This window comes from Podarcis cretensis (assembly GCF_951804945.1).
Source record: "Podarcis cretensis genome assembly, chromosome: 2".
Classification (NCBI taxonomy): domain Eukaryota; kingdom Metazoa; phylum Chordata; class Lepidosauria; order Squamata; family Lacertidae; genus Podarcis; species Podarcis cretensis.
Window position 1 is genome coordinate 121,101,168 of NC_137171.1, and position 27,795 is coordinate 121,128,962.

The window sequence follows — 27,795 nt, forward strand, 5'->3', positions numbered from 1 at the left end:
GTATATATTTAAAGAAGATGAATAAATGAGCAAATTAAGTTAATTTGGATATGCAGAAGATATTAAAAATAAATTTAAAGAACCACAGAAAGAAGGGGAAGGAAGTCAAACCTTGAAATGTCAAAATGATTGTAAAATTAGTGAAATGTATAAACATGAAAAGTATTTTTAAAAAATAATTGCCTTCTAAACCACCGTCTCAAGGCAATTTATATAAAAAATGTTTTAAAAAGCAGTTATATACAAAGGCAACAAATAAAAATAAGACTAAAACCATAACAAGTGGACACCCATTATTAAAATGTATTTATCCAGCTGGAAAAGGTCCCAATTCCCTCCCCCCAGAAAGGGATGCCATTCCACAGAACACAGACAGTGACACTAAAAGCCCCATTCTGGGTGTGTGCTTTGGAGATCTTTGGAACTTGCAGGAGAAACTCTGCTGTATATCTGGGACTGAGCAGAACAGGGACTTGCACGTGAGTACAAACTCCTTGAACTCAGCCCAGTAGCGGATTGGTAGCAAGTGCAAATCCCACTAGCAGGCTGTTCTACGCTGGCAGTAGTTTCCTCCCACAAGCCTGACGTGGATGGCACTGTGGTCTAAACCACTGAGCCTCTTGGTCTTACTGATGGCAAGGTTGGCGGTTCGAATCTGTGCGAGGAGTGAGCTCCTGCTGCTCTGCCCCAGCTCCTGCCAACCTAGCAGTTCAAAAGCACGCCGGTGCAATTAGGTAAATCGGTACCACTGTGGCATGAAGGCAAATGGTGTTTTCGTGAGTTCTGGTTTCCATCACGGTGTTCCATTGCGCCAGAAGCGGTTTAGTCCTGCTGGCCACATGACCCAGAAAGCTGTCGGTGGACAAACGCCAGCTCCCTTGGCCTGAAAGCAAGATGAGCGCTGCAACCCCATAGCTGCCTTTGACTGGACTTAACTGTCCAAGTATGCTTTACCGTTTTTACCTTGCTCACACAAGCCACCTGGCTATTGCGTTCTGCACCAGCTACAGCCTGTGGCCCAACCTTCAACGGTATCTCTTTGTACGGTGCATTGCAGTAATCTAACCATGAGGGATGTGAACAGATCCCATTATTTTTTTCCAGTGTAGGTGTAGATTTTATTTTTGTAAAGATTTTTCTGTTTCATTTAATGATGTATATGAAACAGAGATAGCAGCTATAACTAGTGATCAGACGGGATTACTATGAGGAATGATATGCATCAAGCCATTGTGTCCGCGATGAAAGCAGTGCGCTGACTGGGTTTGATTCATTGACAAAAATTCCTGATTAAATCCCACAAGCCTCTGCATCTACGCCATTTTTCTCTACTGCCCATTTCTCTATGTCTGACAAGCACGTATAAGCATTCTAGGACACAGACCAGTTGCTGCACCAGGCACCCTAGGTCATAAAGTTAATAGGTTACTTTGATGTAGTTTGTTAATCTTTAGATAGATCTTAGGGCCAGGAAGAGAGTTCAGGAAGAGAGTTCAGGAAGAGATGGTGAATACTACCCTTCCTTCCTTCCTTTACTGATCTGACCTTGTCCCACGTGGGGTTTTTTGAAATGCTCAGAGGAAATCTGATCGGTTCTTACGAACACTGTGTAAAAAGTTCTGTTGTGAATAAAACAACCTGGGCCAACGGGGGGGGATTATTATATGCACCCCTCCCAAAGTCTTGCTGGTCAAGCCTCGTGTGTATTTTATTAATCAGAGTCCAATCCTTCCTTCCTTTGGGAATGCTACATATAACAGCAGATGAGAATTAGGATATGAAAAGCAAAACTATAAAACAGGCACCTAGAATTGTATATGGATTCAAACAGCACATTCCAAGTGAATAATATTAGCATTATCTGATGATCAAGTATATCTCTGGACTTGCCAAGCTTGTGACAACAGTTGTCTAGCAGATGATGGTTCTGGTGTATATAGAATCATAGAACTGTAGTTATAAGGGACCCCAAGGGTCATCTAGTCCAACCCCCAGCAATGAAGCAATCTTGGCTAAAGCATCCATAGCAGAAGCCCATCCAACCTCTGCTTAAAAACCTACAAGGAAGGAGAGCCCGCCACCTCCCGAGGGAGACTGTTCCATTGTCAAATCAGCTCTCACTGTCAGAAAGTTCTTCCACTCCAATAATGGCTGTCCTGGGGGGACCAGAACACGATCATTGGTTTACTCTCTGTAGGAGTTATTTGATATGATTAAAGATCTTCCCACACGCCAACCCTTTCTAAGATGTTTCCCTTGTACGAGTTCTGTACTGTTTAGGAAGGGAGCCCCTGCCACTGAAATTCTTTCCATACGCCAAACATTTCTAAGAGTTCTATGAGTTTCTATGAGTTCTTTGGTGGCTAGTAAGGCTACTACTACGACTGAAGCTTTTTCCACACTCCGAACATGTATAGGGTTTCTCTCCTGTATGAGTTCTTTGATGCAACTTAAAGGCGCTATGGTGACCGAAGCTCCTTCCACACTCCGAACACGTATACGGTTTCTCTCCTGTATGAGTTCTTTGATGCGGCTTAAAGGCGCTATGGTGACTGAAGCTCTTTCCACACTCCAAACATGTATACGGTTTCTCTCCTGTATGAGTTCTTTGATGCGACTTAAGGGAGCTACTGCGACTGAAGCTCTTTCCACACTCCGAACATGTATACGGTTTCTCTCCTGTATGAGTTCTTTGATGCAACGTAAGGGAGCTACTGCAACTGAAGCTCTTTCCACACTCCGAACATGTATACGGTTTCTCCCCTGTATGAGTTCTTTGATGCAACCTGAGTTGGCTACCACGACTAAAGCTCTTCCCACACTCCAAACATTTATAAGGTTTCTCTCCTGTGTGCAATCTTTGATGGAAGGTAAGGCTGGAACTCTGGCTGAAGCTCTTTCCACACTCCAAACATGTATATCGTTTCTCCCCTATATGAATTCTTTCATGCGAGGAAAGGTAGTCGATGCGACTGAAGCTCTTGCCACATTCCCAGCATTTACAAGGTTTGCTGCCTCGATGAGTTTGTTGATGTCTAGTAAGCGAATTGCTGCGAGCGAAGCTCATTCCACACTCCAAACACGTATGCGGTTTCTCCCCTGTATGAGTTCTTTGATGCGACTTAAGGGAGCTACTCTTACTGAAGCTCCTTCCACACTCTGAACATGTATACGGTTTTTCCCCTGTATGAGATCTTTGATGTGAGGTAAGGGCACCAATGTGACTGAAACTCTTTCCACACTCCGAACATGTATACGGTTTCTCCCCTGTATGAGATCTTTGATGCAAGGCAAGGGCACCAATGTGACTGAAACTCTTTCCACACTCTGAACATGTATACGGTTTTTCCCCTGTATGAGATCTTTGATGCAAGGTAAGGCTACCACAGTGACTGTAGCTCTTTCCACACTCCAAGCATTTATACGGTTTCTCCCCTGTATGAGTTCTTCGATGCAACTTAAGGTTGCTACTCTGACTGAAGCTCTTTCCACACTCTGAACATGTATACGGTTTCTCCCCTGTATGAGTTCTTTGATGCGAGGTAAGCTGGCCACATCGACTGAAGCTCTTTCCGCACTCTAAACATGTATATGGTTTTTCCCCTGTATGAGATCTTTGATGCAAGGTAAGCTGGCGACATCGACTGAAGCTCTTTCCACATTCAGAACACGTATAGGGTTTTTCCCCTGTATGAGTTCTTTGATGCGAGGTAAGGGTACCACTGTCACTGAAGCTCTTTCCGCACTCTGAACATGTATACGGTTTCTCCCCTGTATGAGTTCTTTGATGCAAGGTAAGGGTACCACTGTCACTGAAGCTCTTTCCACACTCTGAACATGTATACGGTTTCTCCCCTGTATGAGTTCTTTGATGCAAGGTAAGGGTACCACTGTCACTGAAGCTCTTTCCACACTCCAAGCATTTATACGGTTTCTCCCCTGTATGAGTTCTTTGATGCCTAGTAAGCTTGCCACGTTCACTGAAGCTCTTTCCACACTCGGAACATATATATGGTTTCTCCCCTGTATGAGTTCTTTGATGCCTAGTTAGATGACCACGTTCACTGAAGCTCTTTCCACACTCGGAACATATATATGGTTTCTCTCCTGTATGAGTTCTTCGATGCAAGATAAGGGCAGTACTGTGACTGAAGCTCTTTCCACACTCTGAACATGTATACGGTTTCTCCCCTGTGTGTACTCTTTGATGTATAGTAAGAGTTGAGCGACGACCAAATCTCTTTCCACACACGGTGCATTCATGCTTTTTCCACTCTCTGTGAATTTGATATTCACCACCCTGAGACGTACCAAAGTCACCCGCCGGCTTCTGCTTTCGTCTCCCCTCTCGCCTGCTGCCTCCATCTTGAACCCTCCGATTCCTTTGTTCTTTGGATCCTTTTGGTGACATTTCTGATTGTTCCCCTTCTGCCAGCATCCCTTCAACATCTCCTGATGGAATAAAAAGGCAAACTGATGAAATGCTAAAGGAATGTCTTCACTCCAATCATTCAGTCAGGACACCAAGATCCAGGTCCCAGGGCCTTGTGGCAGTTCCTTCACTGTGAGAAGGGAACTTACAGGGAACGAGGTAGAGGGGCTTCTTGGTAGTGGTGCCCACCCTGTGGAAAGCTATCCCGTCAGATGTCTAGGAAACAAACAACTATACACCTTTTAGAAGACAACTGGAGGCAGCCATGTAGAGGGAAGTTTTAAATGTTTTATTATGCTTTTATATTTGTTAGAAGGCAGCTAGAGTGGCTAGGGCAACCCAGTCGGATCCATGGGGTACAAATAATGAAAGTATTAGTATTGCATTAATATGGTATTATTATTTATTGAGTTTATATACTGCCCTACACCCGGAGGACTCAGCATGGTTCACAGAAAAGATCACATCATATATAATCAGAATAAAAACAACCCAATAACACCCCCCAAAAAAGAGCCACGTTTGAAAAAGACTATAGGATGTCAAACATATCAAGCAAAAACCTGGTTAAAAAGGAACATGTTTGCATGGCACCTAAAGGTATATACCCCTTCATGGATCACTGCCTTGTCGTGGCGAAGGGGCTTGAATAAGTCAGCTATGACCTATGCCATGCAGGGCCACCCAAGACAGACAGGTTAGCCGAGAGTTTAGACTAAATGTGATCCACCTGAGAAGAAACTGGCAACCCACTCCAGTATTATGCCATGAAAGCTCCATGGACATAAAAAAGGAGAAGCTTTGAGAGGAAAGAGAGTTTCCAAGGCAAGCTCTGATTCATGGGGAGTATAAGGAAGGCGCCAGGTGAACTTCCACAGACAGGGAGCATTCCACAGACAGGGAGCCACTGCAGAGAAGGCCCTGTTCTCGTCTTGCCACCCTCCAGACCACGTGAGGAGGAGGCCCACGAAGGAGGACCTCAGGATCAGGCTAGGTTCATATGGAAAGAAGCAGCCCTTGAAGTATTGTGATCCTGAGCCATGTAAGGCTTTATAGGTCAAAACCAGCACCTTGAAACTAACTGGTAGCCAGTGCAGTCGGACCAGGATGGGGGTAATATGCTCAAACCGTCTTACTCCGGTGAGCAACCTGGCCGCTGAATTCTGCATTAGCTGAAGTTTCCAAACTGTCTTCAGAGGCAGCCCTACGTATAACGCATATCTATATCTAACCTTGAAGTTCCCGGAGCATGGACAAAGGTAGATAGGCTATCCCTGTCGAGAAAGGGGTGTAGCTGGGCTACCAGCCAAAGGTGATGGAAGGCACTACAGGCCATCTGAGCCTCGAGCAACAGCAAAGGATCCAGGAGAACCCCCAAGCTACGAACCTGCTCCTCCAGAGGAAGTGTAACCCCATCAAGAGCAGGCGACCTTCCAGCCATCTGCTCTAGGGAACCACCCACTAACTGAGCCTCACTCTTATCTGGAGTGAGCTTCAATTTGTTGGCTTTCATCCAGTCCAATACCGAGGCATGACACTGGTGGGAGAGGGTCTCAGGGGTGTTAGTAGTAGTAGTAGTAATAGTAGTAGTAGTAGTAGTAGTAATAGTAGTAGCCTGTCTAAGTAAGGCCTTAGCCACGCTTGGAATTTTAATGTGGACTTGAAGTTGCTTGTTTTTCCTTTTTTTTTAACCTCTTCTGCCCAGAACTCCTCTTGCAGAAACTGCTGTATTTAATTGAAACACAAATGTTTTAAAATGTGTGTGGTTTTTTTGGGGGGGTGTTATTGGGTTGATTTTGTTTATGTTTTGATTATGTACTTTTAGTTTTTATATTGCAATTTTATCCTGCCCTAAGGCCTGTGCTGACCTTGAGCCAGACATCCTGGAGAGTGAAGTCAAATGGGCCTTAGAAAGCACTGCAAATAACAAGGCCAGTGGAAGTGATGGTATTCCAGCTGAACTATTTAAAATTTTAAAAGATGATGCTGTTAAGGTGCTACACTCAATATGCCAGCAAGTTTGGAAAACTCAGCAGTGGCCAGAAGATTGGAGAAGATCAGTCTACATCCCAATCCCAAAGAAGGGCAGTGCCAAAGAATGCTCCAACTACCGCACAATTGCACTAATTTCTCACGCTAGCAAGGTTATGCTTAAAATTCTACAAGCAGTATGTGGACCGAGAACTCCCAGAAGTGCAAGCTGGATTTAGGAGAGGCAGAGGAACCAGAGACCAAATTGCAAACATGCGCTGGATTATGGAGAAAGCTAGAGAGTTCCAGAAAGACATTTACTTCTGCTTCATTGACTATGCAAAAGCCTTTGACTGTGTCGACCATGGCAAACTATGGCAAGTTCTTAAAGAAATGGGAGTGCCTGATCACCTCATCTGTCTCCTGAGAAATCTCTATGTGGGACAAGAAGCTACAGTTAGAACTGGATATGGAACAACTGACTGGTTCAAAATTGGGAAAGGAGTACGACAAGGCTGCATTTTGTCTCCCTGCTTATTTAACTTATATGCAGAATTCATCATGCAAAAGGCTGGGCTGGATGAATCCCTAGCCGGAATTAAGATTGCCGGAAGAAATATCAACAACCTCAGATATGCAGATGACACAACCTTGATGGCAGAAAGTGAGGAGGAATTAAAGAACCTTTTATTGAGGGTGAAAGAGGAGAGTGCAAAATATGGTCTGAAGCTCAACATCAAAAAAACGAAGATCATGGCTACTGGTCCCATCACCTCCTGGCAAATAGAAGGGGAAGAAATGGAGGCAGTGAGAGATTTTACTTTCTTGGGCTCCATGATCATTGCAGATGGTGACAGCAGCCACGAAATTAAAAGACGCCTGCTTCTTGGAAGAAGGGCAATGACAGGCCTAGACAGCATCTTGAGAAGTAGAGACATCACCTTGCCAACAAAGGTCCGTATAGTTAAAGCTATGGTTTTCCCAGTAGTGATGTATGGAAGTGAGAGCTGGACCATAAAGAAGGCTGATCGCCGAAGAATGGATGCTTTTGAATTCTGGTGCTGGAGGAGACTCTTGAGAGTCCCATGGACTGCAAGAAGATCAAACCTCTCCATTCTGAAGGAAATCAGCCCTGAGTGCTCACTGGAAGGACAGATTGTGAAGCTGAGGCTCCAGTACTTTGGCCACCTCATGAGAAGAGAAGACTCCCTGGAGAAGACCCTGATGTTGGGAAAGATGGAGGGCACAAGGAGAAGGGGGCGACAGAGGACGAGATGGTTGGATAGTGTTTTCGAGGTTACCAGCATGAGTCTGACCAAGCTGCGGGGGGCAGTGGAGGACAGGAGTGCCTGGCGTTCTCTGGTCCATGGGGTCACGAAGAGTCGGACACGACTAAACGACTAAACAACAACAACAAAGGCCTGTGGGTATAGGGAGGTATACAATTTTAATAAATTATAATAAAATCAGGCCGGATAAAAATGATTACAAGTTCCAGGGGGAGCCCCAGCAGAAGGTTTTTCAGTGCTTAAGGGTTTGCCTTGACCCCAAGCCCTATGGGGAGCCCAAGGAAGGTCCCTCACCTGCAGGGAGGAGAGCAGGAGAAAGATCCTCCCTTCCATTGGGAAAAGAGTTCCTACCCCCATACAAAGGGGGAAAGCCCTATAAATGCATTATTTTAGCGGAATTATATACAGAATGCATTAATTATGGTAAATGTAAATATTTGGGGAAATACCCTTTGCAAATGCGTGTCCATTAGGAGAAATCTGCAACAAAATGCTGACCAATTTTCAAGAGGTCTTAAAAAATAATAACATGTGAAAATCTGGATAAACTGACGACGAGAAAAAGGAGACGCAGAAAAAAACTTACATTGAAACGCTTTGCCTAACGGGTTTTTTTTTTAATCCCTCCCCACAACTCCTTCCAGCAGCGCCCCCACTCCATCCCCCCCCCCAGTTGTAATACATAATGATATGACGCACCTCCAGCGCCTCCGCGAGGAAGAACAGCCGCCGCCGTGTTCGGCATCTTCCCCCCGAAGCGGGACAGGAAGCGGAAGCTGCTATTCTCCCGACAGCCTTTTTTCTCCGCTCTAGGAATCTCAGCTCTGTCGCCGCTGCTCTTAACCGTTTCGGAGCCGAGCGGCAGGAGCCCCTGGGCTTCTCCGGGCAGAGAGCGAGGAGAGGCGCTGGTCTCGCCTCCGGAAAGCCCCGCTGGATCAGCTGCACGCGCCCCCAAAAACGTTTTCTAAACTATTTTTAAAAATATATATTTTTTTATTTTCAATTTTCAAACTAACATTTTTCCTTTTGGTACATAGATATCCAATCCAAATTTGCAATAAATGGCTTTTCCCCTTGCCCCCCTGGTTTCCATTCCCCCCCTTTATTCTCCTTGCATATAATTATATTTCTCCAAATAATTTCAACTTCTTTTTCCCCTCCTAATTCTATTCTTAGTTCATCAATGTTACACCAAAGCTGCTAATGTTTTTACAGTGTTCTCTAAAATAGTCCATAAAGCTTTCCCATTCTAGACTGAATTTTTTCTCATCTTAGTGCCTGATCTTGATAGTTGTTGTTGTTGTTGTTGTTTAGTCGTTTAGTCGTGTCCGACCCTTCGTGACCCCTGGACCAGAGCACGCCAGGTGAACTGATCTTCACGGTTAGTTTAGCCATTTCGGCAAAGTCCATCATCTTGAGTTTCCCATTCTTCTTTCTTCTTTCCACATCTGGGCTAGTAGCACCTGGCCCCTGTAGAAGCATAAATAAACAGTCTCTTGCTTCCTTGGCAATTCTCCTACTATTACACCTAGTAAAAAAGCCTCTGGTTTTTTTAAACAAAGGTAATTTTAAGAATTCTTAAAAGTTCATTGCATATCATTTCCCAGAAGCCCTTTACTTTTTTACACGTCCACCACATAGGCTCCCTCTCCTTGCTGCTTCTGCCCATTTGGAGAGGGTGGGTGAGGAAGCAGACACAGCTAGAAAAACAAAGAGGAGCCTGGCTGAAAGGAGCTTCCTCCCAAGTAATAATAATAATAATAATAATAATAATAATAATAATTTATACCCCTCCCATCTGGTGGGATTTCCCCAGCCACTCTGGGCGGTTCCCAACAGAATAATTAATAATAATAATAATTTATTATTTATACCCCACCCATCAGGCTGGGTTTCCCCAGCCACTCTGGGCGGCTTCTAACAGAATATTAAAATACAATAACCTATTAAACATTAAAAAGCTTCCCTAAACAGGGCTGCCTTCAGATGTCTTCTGGTAGTTGTTTTTCTCTTTGACATCTGGTGGGAGGGCGTTCCACAGGGCGGGTGCCACTACCGAGAAGGCCCTCTGCCTGGTTCCCTGTAACATGGCTTCTCGCAGGGAGGGAACCGCCAGAAGGCACTCAGCGCTGGACCTCAGTGTCTGCGCAGAACAATGGGGGTGGAGACGCCAAAATTTTAAAACACCAAAAATCAAAAACTTCCCTAAACAGGGCTGCCTTCAGATGTCTTCTAGAAGTCAGTTGTTTATTTCCTTGACACCTGATGGGAAGATGTTCCACAGGGCGAGCGTCACCACCAAGAAGGCCCACCGCCTGGTTCCCTGAGTGTCGGCCTCAGCAGGTACATATTGGCTTGATTTTGCTGTTTGCTGAGCTGAGCCTGGAGAAGACGGAACAACGGACTGCTCCCAAAGGGGGTGACCCACTGGAGGTGGGCCTACCTGTTCCAGAGGCTGGCAGGACGGTGGCAGGACAGTATAAACCCTAAAGGTAAGGGTAAAGGTACCCCTGCCCGTACGGGCCAGTCTTGACAGACTCTGGGGTTGTGCGCCCATCTCACTTAAGAGGCCAGGAGCCAGCGCTGTCCGGAGACACTTCCGGGTCACGTGGCCAGCGTGACATCGCTGCTCTGCCGAGCCAGAGCCGCACACGGAAACGCCGTTTACCTTCCCGCTGGTAAGCGGTCCCTATTTATCTACTTGCACCCGGAGGTGCTTTCGAACTGCTAGGTTGGCAGGCGCTGGGACCGAGCAGCGGGAGCGCACCCCGCCGCAGGGATTCGAACCGCCGACCTTTCGATCGGCAAGCCCTAGGCGCTGAAGCTTTAACCCACAGCGCCACCTGCGTCCCTAGAAGGCTGCAAAAGGTATAAACCCTAGAAGGCTGCAAAAGATTCTAGAGAGCAATCTGGGCTTTCCTTTTTCAAGACGTTCTCAGTCCTCATGGCATAGCAGTGATTTCAGAAGCCAAATAAATTGTGCCAAACAAATTGTGCTTCGCCAGCCCACCCCGAAACCCTGCACAACTTAGTTGAACAATAACTTTATTAGGCCTTACAAAACATCACAAAATAGTGGCAAGGTGTTATTCAGAGCAGGGGACGCAGGATAAGGAAATAGAAAAAGGCGAAGAAGTATACAAATTAGGGTGGATCGTGTTGTATGCACGAGGTCAGCCTGTAGACCTGATAACGCCCCATCTGAACTATACATTTAAAGCAGTATCAAACCATTTTAAACAATAATGCCGTCATCGTTGTCCCCCGCCGGGGATCCTGGGAAGCATAGTTTCTTAAGCAGAGTTGTTAGGAGATATATTTGCCCTCACAGAGCTAAAGTTCCCAGCATTCCCTGGGAAGTCACAGCCCTGTATCAGGAAGTTTTTAATGTTTGGTGTTTTATTACAATACAATTTTTTTATTACCATCATAAACCAGCATAAAAGGGTGGGATACAGTCATTTAAAATTTGAAAAGCGTTTTGGAAAGCTACAAGGTATGAAAAGGTGAATATAAAAGTCTATTAAAAATTTAAAGGAAGCTAAAATAGGTTAAACCACAGAGCCTAGGACTTGCCGATCAGAAGGTCGGTGGCTCAAATCCCCACAACGGGGTGAGCTCCCGTTGGTCGGTCCATAGTGGTTCGAAAGCACGTCAAAGTGCAAGTAGATAAATAGGTACCGCTCCTGCGGGAAGGTGAATGGCGTTTCCGTGCGCTGCTCTGGTTCACCAGAAGCGGCTTAGTCATGCTGGCCACATGACCTGGAAGCTGTACGCCGGCTCCCTCGGCCAATAAAGCGAGATGAGCGCCGCAACCCCAGAGTCAGCCACAACTGGACCTAATGGTCAGGGGTCCCTTTACCTTTAAATTAATCTAAAAGAAGGGATAGGAGCATTGGGTGTGTGGGGAAGAGCATAAAAGGTTGATATATGAAAGACTTTTAACTATCAATTTACAGAGCACTCTGATATGTTCATTTGTGGCACAGATCATCCCCTGGCAAATTTTGAGCACTGCTGTGCAGAATCTAGCAACATTGCAAGTCACAGCAGGATGGATACCTGAGAGCAGCAGGGAGGCATAGAATTGCCCTGCGCGTCCTGGGTACTTATGAAGTAGTGGGGAAATCAGGCTAACACGAATGTCTCTGTTATACAAGCACTGTCCTGAGTCACAGGGGCATCGTCTCTCTGGGAGGGGAGGGCATGACATCGAGGGTCAGGGTAAAAGCCAATGTTTTATTATGTTTTCTATATGCTAGAAACCCAGCCAGATGGGCAGGGTATAAATAATAACATCCTCCTCCTCCTCCTCCTCCTCCTCCTCCTCCTCCTCCTTCTTCTTCTTCTTCTTCTTCTTCTTCTTCTTCTTCTTCTTCTTCTTCTTCTTCTTCCTTCTTCTCCCCCCCCCCCCTTCTTCTTCTTCTTCACTCTCGGAGCTGTAACTCTCCATGTAGGGCAGTATATACAGGTGAGATTGTTAATTTGGGGCTTGCATCAGCCGTAATCATCACAATTATAACAAATAAAGGCTTGACGTATCTCACTTTGCATGTCATGAGTCTATCTCATATATTAGTTTCACCTTTTAAGCTGAATTACTGAAATAAATGAACTTTCCCATGATATTCTAATTTTTTGAGTTTCACCTAAATAAAGGAACCTCCCTCAGGTTTGTAGTCCATCTTCAAATCTCCGCACTCTCTAACCTGGTGGCGAGATGGGCTCATCCACAGTTGCTCAGGGAAAATCTCCTGCCCAACAGTGCAACCATTTACTCATCAATAATTTGTTCTTGGCTTTGCAGGACCTGGCGGCCCCTCAGATGAGGAGAATCTCCACCTTGAGACAGAAACTGGCAGAAACGGGAGGAGCTGGTTCAGCCTCCGTGGAGAAACGTGACTCCTTTGGCCCTGAAGAAGGAAGAGAGGCTTGTGCTTGTCGGCTGAACGCAGTGCAGGATTCTGGGAAAGAACCACGCAGAACAACACAGGTGAGGAAGAGACCCTCAGCTTAGACGTACAATGCTGGCATTTCTGCTCCCGGGAGGCCGAGGGACCCTGAGAGGTTTGCAGCGGACTCCACCATCTCTGCCGTCAGTGGCTGAAGCCGGGGAGACACACCAAGACTCAGATCCTGGATTTAGTGATCCTGGAGCAGTTCCTGGCTGTCCTCCCCCCAGAGATGGAGAACTGGGTCAGGGAATGGAGCGGAGACCAGTTCCCAGGCGGTGGCCCTGGCCAAAGGTTTCCTCCTGAGTCGGGCAGAGGACCAGAAGCAGCAGGAGCAGCAGGTGAGAGACAGTTTCACTGAGATAACAACAACAACAACAACAACAACAACAACAACAACAATAAAAAATGTTTACAACAACAACAACAACAACAATAATAAAAAATGTTTACAACAACAACAACAACAACAATAATAATAATAAATGTTTTATTTATATCCTGCCCTCCCCAGCCGAAGCCGGGCTCAGAGCGGCTAACATCAAATGTATAACACATTAACATAAAATCAGACAATCAATTAAAATACATCCTCACCTGAGATATTTCCCAGGAGCTGGTAAAGTGGGGGGGGGGGGAGAGACCCTAAAACGTTTCACTAATTGCCCAAAGTCTTCTAGATTGTCTCAACTCTCCCCCAAAAGTGTTTTCCCTCTTATAATTTTATTTTTGATCCTAGTCCTCATTGCTGTTTCAGGTAAAGGAACGAACTGCAGAGGCAGGAGGAGATTTCTCTGAGGCCAAGGAAACGTTCCTTGCGGTGGCCTATCAAACAGGAGGGTGACGGAGAAACCGCCTTACGGAGTAAGCATAGATGGGGCACCTTCGACCAGAAGAATGGCTCCTTGCAAGTTCAAGATGAGCATGATGTGGCACTTGTCTGAGTGCCAGTCCCTCAGGTTGCAGGATCAAAGGGGACATATGAAATAAGGCCATCCATCTGCTAAACCAGGGGCAGGAAACCTATGGCCCAGGGGCCAGGTGCGGCCAATCGCCTTCTCAATCCGGCCCGCGGACACTCCAGGACTTTGTCTTTTATTATTTTTATTATTATTTCTTTGTTTCTTATCTTTGCTACTTCTTTATTTTTCTTTCTTTCTTTATAAATGTTCTATTTTATATAATTTTCTATTTTTACCTGTTCAGAGATAGTACATAATGTTTGTACAGACATGTAAATTTTTTAATCAATCAAGAATATGAATTTTAAAAAAGAATGCTTTTATTTTAAATGCCTCTCTGGGTTATTTGTGGGGCCTGCCTGGTGTTTTTACATGAGCAGAATGTGTGCTTTTATTTAAAATGCATCTCTGGGCTATTTGTGGGGCATAAGAATTCATTCATTACCCCCCCCAAAAAAATATAGTCTGGCCCACCACATGATTTGAGGGACGGTGGACCGGCCCATGGCTGAAAAAGATTGCTGACCCTTGTGCTAAACTGACCCCAAACTTCTTGTCTACGTGACAAGCACGTGCTACTGTGAAAAGAGCCGATATCACTTTCCTGAAAAAAACAAGCAGAAGCAGGGAGACGTTCATCCAAACATAGCAGAGGAAAGCTCCCTCAGAACCACCCAGCCAATCCGAGCACGTTTCCTCAGTGAAGGTCATGCCGCTTTGCTTGGTTGCTAAGCAGCAGCTCCGCCCACCCCTCTTGGCCAGCTCTCTTTAAACACTACCAGATTTAACCCTTAGCTGATAAACTGCATGATCCCTGCTGTTGACCTTCCAACATTCCTGACCTCTTTGTCTCTCGCAGGTGATGAAACTGTGCTGACGATTCATGCTCAGCCATCTCTCCTTGGGTCACCAAATCAGGTAGAGGGAATCAGGACCGGGGACCCTGCCAGTACCGCTATCTTGCTATCTACTAGGAAGGCTGTCAACGCCACTCATGAAGATTTGAATCAGGAGTGGGGAACCTCAGGCCTCATGGTAGGGGGCACTAACTGCGGCCCTCCAAGCCTCTCTCTGGCCCTTGATCTTGCCTGTTGTTTCCTTGGATGGAGGTAGAAAATTTTGCCTCTGGAACCGCCCCGAATATTTTTATAATTTTTTTATTAATTTTCATCATAAAAATACATATCTCATCACATTTCAGCTTTAACAATTTTTTCACTTTTGGACTTCCTTCAGCCTCTCTGATAATCATCCAAATTAAATTTTTTGATTACACATTTCTTAAATTCACTATTGCCTTTTAGTAACCCTTTAATACCTGTTTTTCTTTTTTGCAATATTTGTTCAAACTTTTACAGAGCTTCTTTAAAGCTCTGCTTCTGTTTATCTACCGTTTTCCCATTTAACAAAAATCCACAGGAGGATCCACAGAAGATTTTGCCTCTGGAACCGCCCCGAATATTGTCTTGAATGGAAAGAGGCTCCCAGGTGGGGAAAAAAGCTTCTCTCGCCTCTACAATGGTACCTTAGTTCTCAAACGCCTTGGTACCCCAACAACTTGGAACCCAAACACCGCAAACCCGGAAGTAAGTGTTCCAGTTTGCAAACTTTTTGGGGAAGCCGAATGTGCCTCCGTTTTGAGTGCCTTGATTCAATTGTGAGTGTTACGCTTCTGTTTTGAGTGTTATGCTGAGGTCTGTCTGTGTTTGCTATTTATTTTGCATTTTTGTTTTTGTGGCTCTTTTTGTTTTGTTTTTGTGACTGTGTGGAACCCAGTTCAGCTACCGACTGATTGATTGTGTGATTGCAGTGCATTGTTTATTGCTTTCATTTCATGGATCAATGGTCTCGTTAGATGGTAAAATTAATGTTCAATTGCTGTTTTAGAGGTTGTTTTCAGAAGTCTGGGACGGATTAATCCATTTTACATTACTTTCTATGGGAAAGCGCGCCTTGGTTTTGGAATGCTTTGGTTTGGGAACAGACCTCCAGAATGGATTAAGTTTGAGAACCAATGTATATTAATCCTGAGGGTAATGCCCATTCACCTCCCCTTAACAAAGCTCTGGGATTTTGCTTGTAGGCCGGTCTATTTTGATATTTGCAAGGAAGCATTCCACCCCCCTCAGGACTATGTTTCACTGAAGAGGAATGGGCTCTGCTGTGTCCTGACCAGAGAGCCCTGAACAGCCAAATTATGAATGAGATTTGCAGGATCGTGTCCTCTCTCGGTAAGGTTCCCTTTTACTCTGCTTGATGATAATATATCTTCAGAAATGCAAGTAAATTAACTGGCAATACTCAACGGGTTTAACGACTGTGTGTCAGCATCTCAAGTCTTATTCTTTTGGTACAGCGAGATTTATCTATTTGTGTATATCTTCCGTATATCTCTTTCTATAGCTCTGCTTCTGTTTATCTACCGTTTTCCCATTTAACAAAAATCCACAGGAGGATTGCCTTAAATATGATTGCCTATGGCGAAACTTACCAGAAGAATAAGAAATCAAGATAACATTTTTTAAAAAATAAAAGAATGGAAATGGTTTATTGAATATTTACAGATAAATTGTAAACAGATAAAAACATTGGTCGGATTATTGTAATAACCTGCAGTTTCATACAAGTATATATTCAAAGAAGATGAATAAATGAGCAAATTAAGTTAATTTGGATATGCAGAAGATATAAAAAAAAAAAATTAAGGAACCGCAGAAAGAGGGGGAAGGAAGTCAAACCTTGAAATGTCAAAATGATTGTAAAATTAGTGAAATGTATAAATGTGAAAAGTATTTTAAAAATATTTTAAAAAAATTATTGATTGCCTTCTAAACCACCATCCCAAGGCAGTTTATATAAAAAATGTTTTAAAAAGCAGTTATATACAAAGGCAACAAATAAAAATAAGACTAAAACCATAACAAGTGGACACCCATTATTAAAATGTATTTATCCAGCTGGAAAAGGTCCCAATTCCCCCCCCCCCCCCAGAAAGGGATGCCATTCCACAGAACACAGACAGTGACACTAAAAGCCCCATTCTGGGTGTGTGCTTTGGAGATCTTTGGAACTTGCAGGAGAATCTCTGCTGTATATCTGGGACTGAGCAGAACAGGGACTTGCACGTGAGTACAAACTCCTTGAACTCAGCCCAGTAGCGGATTGGTAGCAAGTGCAAATCCCACTAGCAGGCTGTTCTACGCTGGCAGTAGTTTCCTCCCACAAGCCTGACGTGGATGGCACTGTGGTCTAAACCACTGAGCCTCTTGGGCTTACTGATGGCAAGGTTGGCGGTTCGAATCTGTGCGAGGAGTGAGCTCCTGCTGCTCTGCCCCAGCTCCTGCCAACCTAGCAGTTCGAAAGCACGCCAGTGCAAGTAGGTAAATAGGTACCACTGTGGCGGGAAGGCAAACGGTGCTTTCGTGAGTTCTGGTTTCCATCACAGTGTTCCATTGCGCCAGAAGCGGTTTATTCCTGCTGGCCACATGACCCAGAAAGCTGTCGGTGGACAAACGCCAGCTCCCTCGGCCTGAAAGCAAGATGAGCGCTGCAACCCCATAGCTGCCTTTGACTGGACTTAACTGGACTTAACTGTTCAGGGATCCTTTACCTTTTTTACCTTGCTCACACAAGCCACCTGGCTATTGCGTTCTGCACCAGCTACAGCCTGTGGCCCAACCTTCAACGGTATCTCTTTGTACAGTGCATTGCCGTAAGCTAACCATAAGGGATGTGAGCAGATCCCACAATTTGTTTCCAGTGTAGGTGGGACTCATGAGGGTTTTAAAAAAAATTTCATAAAGATTTTATTTTCGTAAAGCTTTCTCTGTTTCATTTTATGATGCACAATAAACAGAGATAGCAGCTATAACTGTAGTGATCAGACCGGATTATAATGAGGAATGATAAAATATGCATCAAGCCATTGTGTCCGCGATGAAAGCAGTGCGCTGACTGGGTTTGATTCATTGACAAAAATTCCTGATCAAATCCCACAAGCCTCTGCATCTACGCCATTTTTCTCTACTGCCCATTTCTCTATGTCTGACAAGCACGTATAAGCATTCTAGGACACAGACCAGTTGCTGCACCAGGCACCCTAGGTCATAAAGTTAATAGGTTACTTTGATGTAGTTTGTTAATCTTTAGATAGATCTTAGGGCCAGGAAGAGAGTTCAGGAAGAGAGTTCACAAAGAGATGGTGAATACTACCCTTCCTTCCTTCCTTCCTTCCTTCCTTCCTTTACTGATCTTCTGAATCCTTCCTTGCTTTGGGAACGCTACAAGTAACAGCAGATGAAAATTAGGATATGAAAAGCACAACTATAGAATGGGCACCTAGAATTGTACATGGATTCAAACAGCACAGTCCAAGTGAATAATATTGGCATTATCTGATGATCAAGTATATCTCTGGATTTGCCAAGCTTGTGACAACAGCTGTCTAGCAGATGATGTATATAGAATCATAGAACTGTAGTTATAAGGGACCCCAAGGGTCATCTAGTCCAACCCACAGCAATGAAGCAATCTCGGCTAAAGCATCCATAGCAGAAGCCCATCCAACCTCTGCTTAAAAACCTCCAAGGAAGGAGAGCCCGCCACCTCCCGAGGGAGACTGTTCCATTGTCAAAACAGCTCCTACTGTCATCTAGGGTCATCTAGGCTAATCGCCAAAGAATTGATGCTTTTGAATTATGGTGCTGGAGGAGACTCTTGAGAGTCCCATGGACTGCAAGAAGATCAAACCTCTCCATTCTGAAGGAAATCAGCCCTGAGTGCTCACTGGAAGGACAGATCCTGAAGCTGAGGCTCCAATACTTTGGCCACCTCATGAGAAGAGAAGACTCCCTGGAAAAGACCATGATGTTGGGAAAGATGGAGGGCCCAAGGAGAAGGGGACGACAGAGGACGAGATGGTTGGGCAGTGTTCTCAAAGCTACCAACATGAGCCTGACCAAACTGCGGGAGGCAGTGGAAGACAGGAGTGCCTGGCGTGCTCTGGTCCAGGGGGTCACGAAGAGTCGGACACGACTAAACGACTAAACAACAAAAGGGTCATCTAGTCCAGCCCCCAGCAATGAAGCAATCTCGGCTAAAGCATCCATAGCAGAAGCCCATCCAACCTCTGCTTAAAAACCTCCAAGGAAGGAGAGCCCGCCTCCCCCCGAGGGAGACTGTTCCATTGTCAAAACAGCTCTTACTGTCTGAAAGTTCTTCCACTCCAATAATGGCTGTCCTGGGGGGACCAGAACATGATCATTGGTTTACTCTCTGTAGGAGTTATTTGATATGATTAAAGATCTTCCCACATGCCAAGCCTTTCTAAGATGTTTCCCTTGTACGAGTTCTTTATTGTTTAGGAAGGGAGCCCCTGCCACTGAAGTTCTTTCCATACACCAAACATTTCTAAGATTTCCTCCCTGTATGAGTTCTCTGATGCGACTTAAGGGAGCTACTCTGACTGAAGCTATTTCCACACTCTGAACATGAATACGGCTTCTCTCCTGTATGAGTTCTCTGATGCAACTTAAGGGTGCTACTCTGACTGAAGCTATTTCCACACTCTGAACATGAATACGGCTTCTCTCCTGTATGAGTTCTCTGATGCAACTTAAGGGTGCTACTCTGACTGAAGCTATTTCCACACTCTGAACATGAATACGGCTTCTCTCCTGTATGTGCTCTTTGATGCAACTTAAGGGAGCTACTACGACTGAAGCTATTTCCACACTCCGAACATGAATACGGTTTCTCTCCTGTATGTGCTCTTTGATGCAACTTAAGGGAGCTACTACGACTGAAGCTTTTTCTACACTCCGAACATGTATACGGTTTCTCCCCTGTATGAGTTCTTTGATGCAACCTGAGTTGCCTACCGTGACTGAAGCTCTTCCCACACTCCAAACATTTATAAGGTTTCTCTCCTGTGTGGAATCTTTGATGCAAGGTAAGGCTGGAACTGTAGCTGAAGCTCTTTCCACACTCCAAACATGTATATGGTCTCTCCCCTGTATGAATCCTTTCATGCGAGGAAAGGGAGTCGAGGCGACTGAAGCTCTTGCCACATTCCCAACATTTATAAGGTTTGCTGCCTCGATGAGTTTGTTGATGTATAGCAAGCCCATTGCGGTGAGCGAAGCTCATTCCACACTCCAAACACGTATGCGGTTTCTCCCCTGTATGAGTTCTTTGATGCAACTTAAGTGCGCTACTACGACTGAAGCTTTTTCTACACTCCGAACATGTATACGGTTTCTCCCCTGTATGAGTTCTTTGATGCGGGGAAAGATGGTCACATCGACTGAAGCTCTTTCCACACTCTGAACATTTATACGGTTTCTCTCCTGTATGAGATCTTTGATGCCTAGTAAGATGGCCACGTTCACTGAAGCTCCTTCCACACTCTGAACATTTATACGGTTTCTCTCCTGTATGAGTTCGTAGATGCAAGATAAAGGTACTACTGTAACTGAAGCTCTTTCCACACTCCAAGCATTTATATGGTTTCTCCCCTGTATGAGTTCTTTGATGCCTAGTTAGATGACCACGTTCACTGAAGCTCTTTCCACACTCGGAACATAGATACGGTTTCTCCCCTGTATGAGTTCTTTGATGCGACTTAAGGGTGCTACTCTTACTGAAGTTCTTTCCACACTCTGAACAAGTATACGGTTTCTCCCCTGTATGAGCTCTTTGATGCAAGGTAAGGTTACCACTGACACTGAAGCTCTTTCCACACTCGAAACATGTATATGGTTTCTCCCCTGTATGAGTTTGTTGATGCAACATAAGGCTGCTACTCCAAATAAAGCTCTTTCCACACTCTAAACATGTATACGGTTTCTCCCCTGTATGAGTTCTTTGATGCGACTTAAGGTAGCTACTCTGACCGAAGCTCTTTCCACACTCGGAACATGTATACGGTATCTCCCCTGTATGAGTTCTTTGATGCGAGGTAAGGTTACCGCTGAAACTGAAGCTCTTTCCACACTTGTAACATATATATGGTTTCTCCCCTGTATGAGTTCTTTGATGCCTAGTTAGATGACCACGTTCACTGAAGCTCTTTCCACACTCGGAACATGTATATGGTTTCTCCCCTGTATGAGTTCTTTGATGCGAGGTAAGGTTACCACTGACACTGAAGCTCTTTCCACACTCGGAACATGTATATGGTTTCTCCCCTATATGAGTTCTTTGATGTAAAGTAAGAGTTGAGTGACTACGCAATCTCTTTCCACACACGGTGCATTCATGCTTTTTCTTCTCTCTAGGCATTTGATTTTCACCACCCTGAGATGTACAAGAGTCACCCTCCGGCTTCTGCTTTCGTCTCCCCTCTCGCCTGCTGCCTCCATCTTTAACCCTCAGATTCCTTTGTTCTTTGGATCCTTTTGGTGACATTTCTGATTGTTCCCCTTCTGCCAGCATCCCTTCAACCTCTCCTGATGGAATAAAAAGGCAAACTTATGAAATGCTAAAGGAGCGTCTTCACCCCAATCATTCAGTCAGGACACAGAGATCCTGGTTCCAAGGGCCTTGTGGCAGTTCCCTCACTGTGAGAAGGGAAGTTACAGAGAACGAGGCGGAGGGCCTTCTTGGTAGTGGTGCCCACCCTGCGGAACGCCCTCCCGTCAGTTGTCAAAAAAAGAACTATGCAACATTTAGAAGACAATTGGAGGCAGCCATGTAGAGGGAAGTTTTAAATGTTTTATTATGCTTAAGATAGAAAAAGGGACACGACAGGGATGCCCAATTTCACCATTGCTTTTTATATCGGTCCTGGAGGTCCTGCTGAATATGATTAGAAGAGACCAGCTGGTTAAAGGTATACAGGTCGGAGCTAAACAGTATAAATTGAGAGCTTTTGCAGATGATTTAATTTTGACATTACAGGAGCCAGAATCTAGTACTAAAAGGGTTTTAGACTTAATTCAAGAATTTGGTCAAGTGGCAGGATTTAAACTGAACAAGTTAAAAACCAAAGTTTTAGAGAAAAACTTAACATCAACTGAAAAAGAAAGGTTTCAGAATGAGACTGGTTTGACTGTGGTTAAGAAAGTGAAATACCTGGGGATTAATGTGACAGCAAAAAATGTGAACTTATTTAAAGATAATTATGAAAAATGTTGGACAGAAGTGAAAAAAGATTTAGAAATATGGTCAAATTTGAAGCTTTCCTTGTTGGGTCGAATTGCAGTTATAAAGATGAATGTATTGCCTAGAATGTTGTTTTTGTTTCAAACATTGCAGATTGTGGACAAGATGGACTGTTTCAAAGTGGCAGAAAGATATTTCTAGATTTGTCTGGCAGGGCAAGAAGCCCAGAATAAAATTTAAGATTTTAACTGATGCTAAAGAAAGAGGGGGATTTGCCCTGCCAGACCTTAAACTTTATTATGAATCAGCAGCATTCTGCTGGCTGAAAGACTGGCTGCTTCTTGAGAATACAGACATTTTGGACTTAGAAGGATTTAATAATGCTTTTGGGTGGCATGCATATTTGTGGTACGACAAGGTCAAAGTACCTAAAGCATTTAAAAACCATATTGTCAGGAAAGCATTGTTTAATGTTTGGATAAGATACAAAGACTTATTGGAAAACAAAACTCCAAGGTGGTTGTCACCAATGGAAGCGAAAGCTCTTAAAAGACTCAATATGGAGTCCAAATGGCCAAAATATTGGGAAATTTTGGAACAAGAGGGAGACAAATTGAAATTGCAGAGCTTTGAGAAATTAAAAAACAAAGTGCGAGACTGGCTTCATTACTGTCAGATAATGGAGGCTTATAAATTGGACAAAAAAATTGGATTCCAGGTAGAAAAATCGAAATTAGAAACAGAATTGTTAGAACCCAAAACTAAGATTTTGTCAAAGATGTATAACTTGCTGCTGAAATGGAATACTCAGGATGAAACGGTGAAATCTGTAATGATTAAATGGGCACAGGATGTTGGACATAATATTATGTTTGCTGACTGGGAACAGTTATGGACCACCGGTCTGAAATTTACGGCATGTAATGCCTTAAGAGAGAATATTATGAAAATGATTTACAGGTGGTACATAACCCCAGTCAAGCTTGCAAAAATCTATCATTTGCCTGACAATAAATGTTGGAAATGTAAAGAGACTGAAGGTACATTCTTTCACCTTTGGTGGACGTGCCCAAGGATTAAGGCTTTCTGGGAAATGATTTATAATGAAATGAAAAAGGTATTTAAGTATACCTTCCTGAAGAAACCAGAGGCCTTTCTCCTGGGCATGGTTGGCCAATTAGTGCCAAAGAAGGATAGAACTTTCTTTCTGTATGCGACAACACCAGCAAGAACACTCATTGCAAAATATTGGAAGACACAAGATCTACCCACTCTGGAAGAATGGCAGATGAAGATGATTGACTACATGGGACTGGCAGAAATGACCGGCAGAATCCGAGACCAGGGAAAAGAGTCGGCGGAAGAAGATTGGAAGAAGTTTAAAGACTACTTGCAGAAATACTGTAAAATTAAGGAATGCTAGAATGATGTTGGACAGTAATTAAGTGGTTTTCAGCTGTAATGCTTAAGAGATAGAAAATAAGGTTTTGAAATAAGTAAAAGACCTAATGGTGAGGATTTGCTGATCAAACAATTTAAACTGGAATATAAGAAAGGGTGGTATGAGGAGGTCTGGAAAGTAAGTTAAAAGAAAATAAGTAAATGGAATTTATATGTGGAGTTTTTTTTCTTCTTTTTCTCTTTTTAAATTGTCTTTACTTTTTGCATTTTTGTATTTCTGTATTTTCTTTTCTTTTTGTTATAATGTATTAACTTTGAAAACTTTTATATCTTATAAAAATAAATAAATAAAAAAAATTCCTTCCAGTAGCACCTTAAAGACCAACTAAGTTAGTTCTAGGTATGAGCTTTCGTGTGCATGCACACTTCTTCAGATACACACTTGTATCTTCAGATACAAGTGTGCATGCACATGAAAGCTCATACCTAGAACTAACTTAGTTGGTCTTTAAGGTGCTACTGGAAGGAAATTTTTTTTATTTATTTTGTTTTGACTATGGCAGACCAACACGGCTACCTATCTGTATCCTATAAAAAAAAATTAAATGTTTTATTATGCTTTTATATTTGTTAGAAGCAGCTAGAGTGGCTGGGGCAACCCAGTCAGATAGGTGGGGTACAAATAATAAAAGTATTAATATGGTATTATTATTTATTGAGTTCATGTACCGCCCTAAACCTGGAGGACTCGGCGTGGTTCGCAGAAAAGATCACATCATATATAATCCGAATAAAAACAATCCAATAACACCCCCCCAAAAAGAGCCACATTTGAAAAAGACTAGAGGACGTCAAACATATCAAGCAAAAGCCTGGTTAAAAAGGAACATGTTTGCATGGTACTTAAAGGTGTATAACCCTTCATGGATCACTGCCTTGTCGTGGGGAAGGAGCTTGAATAAGTCAGAGAAGCAGGGCCACCCAAGAAAGACAGGTCAGCCAAGAGTTTAGACTAAATGTGATCCACCTGGAGAAGAAACTGGCAACCCACTCCAGTATTATGCCATGAAAGCTCCATGGACATAAAACAGGAGAAGCTTTGAGAGGAAAGTGAGTTTCCAAGGCATGCTCTGATTCATGGGGAGTATAAGGAAGGCTCCAGGTGAATTTCCCTGGGGAGAGCATTCCACAGACTGGGAGCCACTGCAGAGAAGGCCCTGTTCTCGTGTTGCCACCCTCCAGACCATTTGAGATCAGAAGGGGATCTCAGGGTCCAGGTAGGTTCATATGGAAAGAAGCAGCCCTTGAAGTATTGTGATCCTGAGCCATGTAAGGCTTTATAGGTCAAAACCAGCACCTTGAATTAAGCCCGGAAACTAACTGGTAGCCAGTGCAGTTGGACCAGGATGGGGGTAATATGCTCACCCGCCAACTCCGGTGAGCAACCTGGCCACTGAATTCTGCACTAGCTGAAGTTTCCAGACTGTCTTCAGAAGCAGCCCTACGTATAATGCATATCTATATCTAACCTTGAATTTCCCGGAGCATGGACAAAGGTAGATAGGCTATCCCTGTCCAGAAAGGGGTGTAGCTGGGCTACCAGCCAAAGGTGATGGAAGGCACTACAGGCCACCTGAGCCTCGAGCAACAGCAAAGGATCCAGGAGAACCCCCAAGCTACGAACCTGCTCCTCCAGAGGAAGTGTTACCCCATCAAGAGCAGGCGACCTTCCAGCCATCTGCTCTAGGGAACCACCCACTAACAGAGCCTCACTCTTATCTGGATTGAGCTTCAATTTGTTGGCTTTCATCCAGTCCAATACCGAGGCATGACACTGGCGGGAGAGGGTGCTCAGGGGTATTAGTATTAGTAGTAGTAATAGTAGTAGTAGTAGTAGCCTGTCTAAGTAAGGCCTTAGCCACGCTTGGAATTTTAATGTGGACTTGAAGTTGCTTGTTTCTCCTTTTAACCTGTTCTGCCCATAACTGCTGTATTTAATTTAAACAGAAATGTTTTAAAATGTGTGTGGTTTTGGGGGGGGGGCGTTATTGGGTTGATTTTGTTTATGTTTTGATTATGTACTTTGAGTTTTTATATTGAGATTTTATCCTGTGAACCGCCCTAAGGCCTGTGGGTATAGGGAGGTATACAATTTTAATAAATTATAGTAAAATCAGGCCGGACAAAATTATTACAAGTTCCAGGGGGGAGCCCCAGCAGAAGGTTTCCCAATGCTTCAGGGTTTGCCTTGACCCCAAGCCCTATGGGGAGCCCAAGGAAGGTTCCCCCACCTGCCCAGGTTGGCCTGCAGGGAGGAGAGCAGGAGAAAGATCTGCCCCTCCATTGGGAAAAGATGTCCTACCCCCATACAAAGGGGGAAAGCCCTAGAAATGCATTATTTTAGCAGAATTATATACAGAATGCATTAATTATGGCAAATGTAAATATTTGGGGCGATTGGGCCGCATGCATTTTAAATAAAAGCACACATTTAAATATTTGGGGAAATACCCTTTGCAAAAGCGTGTCTATTAGGAGAAATCTGCACCAAAATGCTGACCAATTTTCAAGAGATCTTTAAAAATGTGAAAATCTGGATAAATTGATGACTAGGAAAAGGAGACGCAGAAAAAAACTTACATTGAAATGGTTTGCCTAATGGGGTTTTTTTAAAAAAATCACTCCCCACAACTCCCTCCAGCAGCGCCCCCACTCCCCCGCCCCCCCCCCCCCGTTATAATATATAGCAATATGACGCACCTCCAGCGCCTCCGCGAGGAAGGACAGCCGCCGCCATGTTCGGCATCTTCCCCCCCCAAGCGGGACAGGAAGCGGAAGCTGCTATTCTCCCGTCAGCCTTTTTCCCCTCCCCTCTAGGAATCTCAGCTCTGTCGTCTCTGCTCTTAACTATTTCGGAGCCGAGCGGCAGGAGCCTCTGGGCTTCTCCGGGCATAGAGCGAGGAGAGGCGCTGGTCTCGCCTCCGGAAAGCCCCGCTGGATCAGCTGCACGGGAGCCCCAAATGGTTTTCTAAATTATTATAATATATATATATATATATATATATATATATATATATATATATTATTTTCAATTTTCAAAATAACAACAGTTCCCCTTTTGGTAAATAGATATCCAATCCAAATTTGCAATAAATGGCTTTTCCTCGCCCCCCTCCTGTTTCCACCCCCCCCCCCTTTATTCTCCTTGCATATAATTATATTTCTCCAAATAATTTCAACTTTTCCCCCCTCCTAATTCTATTCTTGGTTCATAAATATTACATCAAACCTGCTAATGTTTTGACGTTTTTACAGTGTTCTCTAAAATAGACTATAAAGTTTTCCCATCCTTGATTGGATTTTTTCTCATCTTGGTGCCTGATCTTCACGGAAAGTTTAGCCATTTCGGCAGAGTCAGTCATCTTAGTTATCCATTCTTCTTTCTTTGGGACCTTTTCTTCTTTCCACATCTGGGCTAGTAGCATCTGGCTGCTGTAGTCGCATAAATAAACAGTCTCTTCTGCTTCCTTGGCAATTCTCCTCTGGCTTTTTTTCCATTGAATATCATTTCCCAGAAGCCCTTTACTTTTTTACATGTCCACCACATATGAAAAAATAGTTCCTTCCTTATCCTTCCATTTCCAGCATAAGTTAGAGATATCTTTATACATTTCAGCAAGCTTTACTGGAGTCAAATACCATCAGTACATCATCTTCATCTTCATCAGTACATCATCTTCATATCATTTTCTTTTAACGAATTACAAGCCGTGAATTTTAAAATCTCTTTCCACAGCTTTTCCTATTATTCAAGTGGTATATTATAACCTGTCTTTTGCCCAAGTGTATCATTACAGCTTTAACCTCTTCATCTTTCGTCTCCCATTCCAACAGTGGTTTGTACATTCTTGATAACAATTTCTCATCATTTTCTAATAACTCCTTTTTGAACTTTGATAATTCCTTCCCAAAGTCCTTCTCTTTGTCACCTCTGAATATGTCATTTATTTGGCAATATTGTAACCAACCTGTTAACAGAGCTTTTATATCCTCATATTTTTTCACCTTTAATTTGTTTTCTACTTCTGTTAACAGATCTTTGTATGTTGCCCAGTTTCGTGTTTACCTCTTTTTACAGATATGGTTTCTAATGGGGAAAGCCACAAAGGTGTCTTGTTCTCTAATAAATTCTTATATTTCTCCCATACTTGGTAAATTGATTTCCTTATAATGTGGTTCAGGAATCCCTCGTGCACCTTTGTTTTCTCATACCAAAATTCAGAATGCTAACCAAATCTATTACCACGTCCTTCCAGATCTGATACTTCAGTATTGTTTAACAGTATCCATTAGCCAATAACGTGGGGCCCATTGTGTAAATAATGTATATAAAGTAGATACTGTGGGGGAACTTCCATTCCTCCTCACCACTATGAGCTGAATAAAGAGCATGAAATCCACTCTCGACTCCGAGTATATTTCACACCTTATAAACAATAAAAGAACAATTCTGCATTTGTTATCTTTTTCTGTTCTTCCTTTGAAAAAACAAAACGAAACAAAAAATCAGTCCTTGGGGAGAAGATGTTCCATGATGATTAGTAGGCCCTGCTTAGTGAGGTCTTTGCAGGAGACATCCAGGCCTGGTTGTTCTCCACAGCAAAACAAAAGAATTGTGGACCATA

The 27,795-nt window shown here is 43.7% G+C and overlaps 3 protein-coding genes across 4 annotated transcripts in view; 1 reads left to right on the top strand and 2 right to left on the bottom strand.

Annotated features, from left to right (window-relative positions):
* Positions 1 to 2,236: 2,236 nt before the first annotated feature.
* Positions 2,237 to 8,618, bottom strand: LOC307208547 (uncharacterized protein). Its single transcript, XM_079963237.1, has 2 exons — positions 8,392 to 8,618; positions 2,237 to 4,452 (listed from the first exon to the last, which is right to left on the bottom strand). The coding sequence occupies exons 1-2, from the start codon at positions 8,435 to 8,437 to the stop codon at positions 2,336 to 2,338; spliced, it is 2,163 nt and encodes a 720-aa protein (XP_079819363.1). The 5' UTR covers positions 8,438 to 8,618; the 3' UTR covers positions 2,237 to 2,335.
* A 4,089-nt stretch (positions 8,619 to 12,707) lies between these two features.
* Positions 12,708 to 27,795, top strand: part of LOC307208896 (uncharacterized protein) — a 42,614-nt gene continuing 27,526 nt past the window's right edge. The window contains exon 1 of the mRNA XM_079963922.1: positions 12,708 to 12,985. The gene's annotated coding sequence lies outside the window, so the exon portion shown is untranslated. The remainder of the gene's footprint in view (positions 12,986 to 27,795) is intronic.
* On the bottom strand, positions 17,395 to 25,946 carry LOC307208041 (uncharacterized protein). 2 transcript variants are annotated; one of them, XM_079962360.1, is made up of 2 exons: positions 25,871 to 25,946; positions 17,395 to 21,054 (listed from the first exon to the last, which is right to left on the bottom strand). In XM_079962360.1, exons 1-2 carry the CDS (start codon positions 25,914 to 25,916, stop codon positions 19,016 to 19,018), a joined length of 2,085 nt encoding a protein of 694 aa, XP_079818486.1. In that variant the 5' UTR covers positions 25,917 to 25,946; the 3' UTR covers positions 17,395 to 19,015. The 2 variants fall into 2 exon arrangements, with proteins under 2 accessions (XP_079818486.1, XP_079818487.1); XM_079962361.1 differs by having other exon boundaries at positions 17,395 to 21,051; positions 25,871 to 25,945.

Excerpts from the sequence above, each read along its gene's own strand:
- LOC307208041 (XM_079962360.1), bottom strand. The coding sequence starts at position 25,916 with ATGCCGAACATGGCGGCGGCTGTCCTTCCTCGCGGAGGCGCTGGAG. Across the intron at positions 21,055-25,870 it reads TCCTCGCGGAGGCGCTGGAG|GAGAGGTTGAAGGGATGCTG; the intron begins GTGCGTCATATT and ends TTATTCCATCAG.
- LOC307208547 (XM_079963237.1), bottom strand. The coding sequence starts at position 8,437 with ATGCCGAACACGGCGGCGGCTGTTCTTCCTCGCGGAGGCGCTGGAG. Across the intron at positions 4,453-8,391 it reads TCCTCGCGGAGGCGCTGGAG|GAGATGTTGAAGGGATGCTG; the intron begins GTGCGTCATATC and ends TTATTCCATCAG.